The sequence below is a fragment of the Misgurnus anguillicaudatus genome, chromosome 9, assembly GCF_027580225.2.
Source record: "Misgurnus anguillicaudatus chromosome 9, ASM2758022v2, whole genome shotgun sequence".
In the NCBI taxonomy this organism is placed as follows: domain Eukaryota; kingdom Metazoa; phylum Chordata; class Actinopteri; order Cypriniformes; family Cobitidae; genus Misgurnus; species Misgurnus anguillicaudatus.
In genome coordinates, this window is record NC_073345.2 from 36,480,001 (window position 1) to 36,488,072 (window position 8,072).

An 8,072-nucleotide genomic window follows, 5' to 3' on the forward strand; every position below is an offset into this window, starting at 1 on the left:
CAAACCTACTAACAAATATTGTCCTTCGCCATTTATAAATGCTTTTTCTACATATAAAAGAAGAAGATATTAAAGGAACATTAAGACTAAACACAATTCACTTGTGTCTGAATCTTTAAAGCAGTGTTTGTCAGCTCATCTGAATCCTTTACATCTTTTTGTTTCAAAACTGCTAATTACGTTTATTGTGTTGTGTAGTTGTGTTACAATAGATCTAGAATAGCAAAACAGCAAAATGAACTTCACAAACACGACTGACATCTGGCATAAAAGTACTCTCAAAATCCCTGCGATAGTTTAAAGGGAGAGTTCGCCCAAGAATGAAAATTCTGTCATCATTTATTCACCCTCATGTTGTTACAAACCTGTAGAAATGTCTTTGTTCTGATGAACACAAATGAAGATATTTTGATGAATGTTTGTGAGCACAATCACTTCTATAGTAGGAATAAAGAATATTATGGAAGTGAATGGTGCTCATGAACAATTTGGTTACAAACATTCCTGAAAATATCTTCTCTTGTGTCGGTGCGGGGACATTTGTGCAGGTTTGTGGCAACATGAGGGTGAATGAATAATGCATTTTTTCATTTTTGGGTGAACTGTCCCTTTAAGAAACCCCTGCAAAAGCGTGACAACGCGTCTCGACCAGCAGCTCCTCGTGAGAGATTTGACATCACAGATTCAGATGACACTGTTTGAATTGTGCTGCAGGCTGTAACCAAAACAGATTCTTAAACAAGAAAATGTGTCAGAGTTCAAAGAGTAGAGAATGAGATATCACCTGATCTAAACTTTATTCAAAGTTTATTAAAACTTTATTAGTTTTGTTCAAACTTCACGTGTGTGTGTGTGCACGCGCTTGCATCTGTTTGTCAACTAAACACATCATGTACAGTATATACAGTACAGTACAGTACAGTAAGTGTGTTTGAATGGAAAAAGTCTGGATTACGTAACAGTTAAAGGTGTGTTTATGGCAATGAATCGGAGCGTGACAGACGCACATCCAGTGAAAGCCACTTTACAACCATTCACTTTTATTTAGGCGAGCTTCCGGCCAAACATTGGAGTATTGCCATGGTGACGGGCGTACGTGCGGGCGCGTGCAGGTGTGCCGCTGTTACCTGCTCAGCCTCGTGACGCCTCACTTAAGAGGTTTCCCTCCAGCATGACCTCTGGTTGCCGTGGCAACTTATATACTTGACAAACAAGTGTGTACGCTCGACAGACGCATTCCTCAGGATCTCCCAGGAAAGGAGCACCTTGTTATTGTTGTTGCCATGGCGAGCAGGTGCACGCGTGGCCGTTCTCGGCCCAGCCCCTCGCGACACACATGTAAACAGACACGAGGAACCCACGGAACCACTCTCCTTTTGTCATAGTGGGGACTCCGGAAGGGAGGAGGCAGGAATGATGCTTGGGAAAAAAGAAAACTGGCCATTCCTATTAGACAAATGGATTTATTATGAGAGGTGTGTGTGTGTGTGTGTGTGTGTGTGTTTGTGTGTGTGTTTGTGTGTTTGTGTGTGTGTTTAGAGATGAATGAATCTTTAATGATGATAGTCTGAAATACACTAGTCAACATTTGAATATTAAAACCTTTCAGTTATCTTAACATACCCGTTCTTGTCCTAGCACAACTTTGATTAAGTTTTTTGATGCACTTCAAAAGTTGACTAGCATATTTGTGGTTTTTAACTAAACAGAAATCACAATATTAACTATAAAAGATTACTCAGCACTTTGACTGAGCCTTTAAAGTCATCATGAAACAGAAGTAGTGATTGTCTTATTTTCACCGTGGTGACGTATATCTCAGTGAAATGAATGAAAGGTTGGGCTGGACTTGAATTCATCCATCAAGAATTGTTTGGATCTTTGGAAGTCGGGTCGTGTTGCTGTTTGCTAATCACTGCGATCTTTTTCCAGATAGATTTGTGTTTTTGATTTAAAGGTCTCGTTCTTTCTGTGTTTTTGAAGCTATGATTGTGTGTAATATAACATGTGTTTATCTTTCACATGTAAAAACACAGTATTTACCACACAATTTACTCATCTCTATAGCCCTGTTTTCACTTTCCTGATGTCTTCCTTGTTCTATGAAGTCCCTCATTCAGAAGATACGTGACTTAGTCTGTTGTGATTGTGTAGCTGGTTTAGTGTGTTATGATTGTGTAGCTGGTTTAGTGTGTTGTGATTGTGTAGCTGGTTTAGTCTGTTGTGATTGTGTAGCTGGTTTAGTGTGTTATGATTGTGTAGCTGGTTTAGTGTGTTGTGATTGTGTAGCTGGTTTATAAACATGTCTTGGTTAAAGATGTTACTGGTGTGTATCTTTAGACAAATCAATGGCAGTGGCACATTTTAGAATCTGTCAATGTAAGATATTATCAGTTGAGACAGCTCACACATGTGTTTTATTTCTTATGCCTTGTCTGTAAAAGCAGGAGCATGAGTTTGATTCATTCTGTTAATAGTTTTTCTTGTAATGTTCGACCATAAAGTCGTAGTTGTGTGGTTCAGAGGAGCACTTGATGTTGTTGATCTGATTTCATCTCTCTGTGCTTTTATGACTGCTGTTCATATGCATTCTGCTCTTATAACATGTTATTTTCTTCTTTTAAGAGCTGTTTACATGCAAGATAGAAAGTTATGTTTAGTTTAATAGGACACCTTATCATATTAAATGACTAAATGTTGAATAGTTGAAGATAAAGTATATATATTTCATTAGATTACAATCTATTTACAAGGACATAATAATACCATTTATACTATACAGTATATAATCATTTTCTTCCAATTATATATTAAATGTTTTCTGTGGTTTCTTGTTTTTGTCTTTCATGTAAAGCTGCTTTGAAACAATATAATGATATACATAATTATTTCATCACATGTTCAAAAACTGTAAACTGTTGAAGGAGTTTTGAGCTGAGATGTGACTCATGCAGGGATAATAATGATGATGATGATGATGATGTTCAAACATGATTTAACATGCATTGATTCATATCACTTTATCTACACATCCATCTATAATCTGATCTTCAGTCTGATCTCTCAGCTCAAGCAATCTTGCACGTCTGATGATGATGATGATGTCAAATGGCATTTATAAAAGAACTGTCTGATATCAGATATAACATGAAGTGATGATGATTTAGTTTCTTCTGATCATCAGATGTTTTTCAGTATTATTTACCTGATTCAACACAAAACTGCGACTCAAATCACAGCTTACTAAATATCTTTAGTCTTTATAAAATTACCGGATGATGTGCTGCTATATACACATATATACCAAATGAACATTCAAGTTAAAAGTGTTTAGTCAAACTTTAAGAAGTCAACTTAACTAAAACAGACTCGTGATATTTGTAATTGAAGGATCGCGCGCGCCCTCTACTGGCAGAAAAACACAACAATCATAAACGCCATAAACGATTTTATTGAAATAAAACATTCCCGTAAGGCAAAAATAAAATTCTCTGACCAAAAATATCTTTTAAATATATGCTTAATACGTTTTGTTAAAAAGTAAAGTTCACATTAATATATTGTTGAATGTGGAAATATATTTAGTTTTACCATTCATATACTAACATATATTTTGAAATGTATTTCAAGGGCAAGCAAATACATTTCTAATTTTACAACCCATATGGCAAAAATGTATTCTTTTAATAAATATATGCTAAATAAAAGTAAATATAGTTTCAACTTTAACAAAATTAAATTTAAAACTGTTATGTTTACAGGTTTGTTAGATAAAGTTTTTCTTCCATTTCATATAAACATATTACAAAATATATTTCAGCAAATATATATATATATATTTTTTTTTTGTCAATTTTTGTATATTTTGACATTTAAAAAACATCTATTTTGTAGTATGTGTTGGTCAGTAAACTGTATACATAAAAGCTGTAATAAATCACTGTGAGCTTCAGTAAATTACACACAAACTCAATGCAGATCATCATGAGAGGAGAGAAAACCAAACAGATCATATAAAACATCAATCTTTCAGTCAGATTACATTTACTTTGAAAACAGAAAGATACAGGAGCTGTCATTTAGATACAGATATATGTCTTTAAGGGGATTCACTCTTTAGTTATAATGATGTACTTTTTAAAAGGGTATCTCCTCAGTGATAATAATGCTTTCATTTTATACACCAACACAACAGAACTTACAGAACTTTTACATTAAAGAAACAGAACATTTTGGCCCATTATCACAATCTTACAGCAATGCCATGTAAATGTTAACCTTGCTATAAAACGTTTTTAACCATACTGATAGCTCAGATGTCAATATTTCTCCAATTATTTTCCATGGTTAGGTAAAGTGCAGCTTCAGAAATGACACATCATTGTAGTTTTTTCCTCATAAATGTGCACATAAAAAATTATGTATTTTTTGAAGAGCCAGCTCTTTTGCATTGGTTGGGTATTATTGTTTCTTGCTTGTGCATTTTAATTCACAGAATTCCTACAAAGTATGTTGTCTCCCAAAAAACTTTGTCAATTTTTGTCACATCCACCCACCCCTCATCTAAAACAGAAAACATGATTACAGACTGATATTTGTCTGATGTCAGGACTATCATCAGATATATAAATACATTCTCTGAGAAATTAGGTTTTAATTTTTGACTAAATCCATATAGAAGAAGATTCAGTTTTACTTTAGTCACTTTAAAGAAGGCATTAAATGATCACAGTCGTGTAAGCGCACAGCACATCAGTCTCTATCCAAACATTACCAACCATCTGTGATTATAATGTGAACTGCTGAAGATGTCATAAGCTTCACATTAGACAATCATCACATTCCAGCGTCTGGATTTAGTACAACAATAAGATGAGGAGATGTGTGGTGTATATAAAGTGATGTCTGAGCTCATCAGAGATATCAGAAACTTGAATGTTTCTCAGCAATGTTAGCTTTACACTTCTTCATCAAGTATAATGTGTAAAGACTCAGGACATGAAGTCTATTAGAAGATATTAATTCTGTTAGAAATTCAAACAGGAAGATTTCTTTCTAAACAATCATTAAACTGATAATGATCAGAGCTTCTAAAGAATAACATCACTGAGTGTGAAAACTGACACAACACCTCAAACAGAAAGATGATTTCTCATAACAGTGCAAGAGAGGAAGTTTTGCTTTCCTAATAAACAAACCCTTCAGTCGTTTCTTTTCATAATCTAAAGAACCATCATCCACTATAAAGAAACTTTTGTGATCTTCAGATGTTTTTATGTTATTGTGTATCAACTTTATTTTTAAGGAGCGGCAGATGGTCAGTAAAGGTCAAAGGGCGCCACCCTCTCCTGGCCACACAGAATTAAAACCATCATAAAAAGAAATGAGTTGATATTTATGTGATATGATATAAATTATCTGTGCAAAATATATGCTTTCCTTACATGTGCCGTACGTCTTGCCTCACGTCTTAAAACGTGTTGCGCCTGCGCTGTCTGGAGATGAGATCTGCATATTTGGAAAATAATTTTTGTTTTTGCTAGCAAAGTTTCCATACTTCACTTTATAGTTATGAAAAGTATCGTTTGTTTTATTACAAATTGTTGTCTTTGTTGATAATTGAATATATCTGAAAAAGCCTCTTGCATCAGAGAGAAATCTGAGAGTCTGCTCACATACAGCATGTGTGTTTGTTTGTTTTTATATAATCTTTACAATAGTTGTACACTTGACTACATTTTGTCATTATTTGCTCTGGACTTTTACTTTCAAATCTAGGTAACACAGCGGTAATAAAATACATTCATATAGTCTTAAAACCAGCCCATTGAGAGCAACCATAACACTGATGACCCCTGCTGACCGTGTGTGTGTGTGTGTGTGTGTGTGTTTATCTGAATGTAAAACTTGGACTTTGTTGTGCCTCCCCAAAAAATGTAGCACCAGCCATCAGTTTTTAAGAGGTGGTTTCCCGGACAGGGATTATCTTAATCCAGGACTAGGCCTTAGTTCAATTATGAAATATTACTAGTTTTAACAAACATGTCTTACTAAAAACATCACTTGTGTGCATTTTGAAGCAAAACAAAGTGCACTGATGTATTTTAAGATATGGTAGTGCAAGTTGTTTTTAGTTTGGACAGCTTTTACATTTATTTTAGTCTAGGGCTAGTTTAATCTCTGTCCGGGAAATCGCCCCAATGAGTGCAGTTTAAACACTAAACTGAATAACAGGAATAAGAGCTGAATGTTTGTTGTAAACGATGATAAAGTGTAGAGATCTTCAGTCCTGAGATTACGGTGTAAAAACCGCCAGCATCAGTATGTAGCACCTAAGCGTGAGGGCCGCTCGACTGATGATAATAATACTTCAGCTAATGAGAAACTCGAGTGTGTCATCGCCTAGATTTAAAAGATGTCAAAACCCTGCAGGACTTTCATAGACCCCTGTAAGATTCTTTGGAGGTCCATATAAACCCCACGTCCAACTCGGCCTGCAGTCCACAAGCAGGAGAGGTTTTCAGGTTACAGTAGCGCAAACATGAGAGGATCATCGTATTCCCAGAAGACCCTGACCGTCAGCGGAGCCAGCAGGATGAGGGTCCAGAGCCCGTCACCCTCCCGATGCCGCGGATCTTCGTACAGCCGCGGTCGGGCCGGGTTCCAGGGTCAGGCGGTGGAAGTCGGTACAGAGATCCATCAGCACCATGCCAATGAGAAAGAGGAGATGCAGGAGCTGAACGTGCGCTTCGCCGGCTACATCGAGAAGGTCCAGGCGCTCGAACAGAGAAACGCCGCCCTGAAAGCCGAGCTGGAAAGCCTGCAGGGTCGCTTTAAAGGAGGTCCCGCCGGACTCGGGGAGGAATACGAACTGAAGTTTAAAGAGATGAGAGACCTCATCGAAGCTCTAACTGCAGAAAAAGGTGCGGCCGATATCGAGAGAGGTTACATCGAGGAGGAGGTGGAGGTCTGGAGACTGAAGCTGGAGGAAGAGTTGGCCCTAAAAGGTGAGAAGAAGTATAAAAGATCTTTGTGTTTGTGTGCCGTTGATGGTTTATCCACCTTTAGACCAAAACAGAAAGCTAGTTTCAGATGACATGACACTAACACGCGATCTTATCGATCTCACTCATGATGTTGCTGAATTACAGAGGAGGCTGAAATCATCCTGCGAGAGTTCCGTCAGGACGTCGACAACGCCACGCTACAGAAGGCCGACCTGGAGAAACGCATCGAGCAGCTCGTGGCAGAGATCGAGTTCCTGAAAAAGCTCCACGACGAGGAGGTCGCCGATCTCCTCAAGCAGATCGAGGAGTCCAAGGTAACGGTGGAGCTGGACTCGGACAGACCCGACCTGGCGGCGTACCTGCGCAACGTGCGCGCCGAGATCGAGGCCGTGGCCGCCCGCAACGTCCAAGAAGCCGAGAAGTGGTACAAGAGCAAGTTCGACACCCTGAAGGAGCAAGCCAGCAAACACGAGGGCCACATGAAGACCATGAAGGAGGAGATCACCACCTTCCACAATCAGGTGTCAGACCTGCAGAACCAGATAGACGGTCTGAGAGCGAGGAACGGCGCTCTGGAGCAGCAGCTGGAGGACATGGAGGAGGCGCACCTGGAAAAGGTGTCGGGTCTGGAGGGAATCATCGCCCAGCTGGAGAGCCAACTGTGCGAGACCAGGGTGGAAATGGGAAAATACACAGCCGACTATCAGGAGCTACTTCATATCAAGCTGAAGCTGGACGCTGAGATTGCCACTTACAGAAAACTGCTGGAAGGTGAAGAGCAGCGACTGGGAATCTCAGCTGAAGGTAAAGAAACGCTTGTTTAATGGACACGATGTGAATTCTGATGGTTTAATGACACACATTTCCTTCATTATTATTCAGAAACGGGAACCACGTCTGTGTCTCATACCGTAGAGACCCACAAAGCTCTTCAAAGTTCTGCCTGAGAATCTGAAGACTCGTCACGCTACGCTACGGTTAACTGGCCAACTGGAAGAAAACTCTCACAATGTAATGCAAAGAGAAATGTTGCCAAGTACTAAATAAAGCTTGATATCAGCCCAC

The 8,072-nt window shown here is 38.5% G+C and overlaps 1 protein-coding gene across 3 annotated transcripts in view; it reads left to right on the forward strand.

Annotated features, from left to right (window-relative positions):
* The window catches only part of LOC129423675 (vimentin), a 53,523-nt gene extending 45,452 nt beyond the window's left edge, over positions 1-8,071 (forward strand). For all 3 annotated transcript variants that reach the window (XM_055180036.2, XM_055180035.2, XM_055180037.2), the window contains 3 exons: positions 6,433-7,007; positions 7,152-7,811; positions 7,890-8,071. In XM_055180036.2, coding sequence (XP_055036011.2) covers positions 6,542-7,007; positions 7,152-7,811; positions 7,890-7,954 — 1,191 coding nt within the window. In that variant the 5' untranslated portion in view covers positions 6,433-6,541 and the 3' untranslated portion in view covers positions 7,955-8,071. The remainder of the gene's footprint in view (positions 1-6,432; positions 7,008-7,151; positions 7,812-7,889) is intronic.
* The last annotated feature ends 1 nt before the right edge of the window (position 8,072 follows it).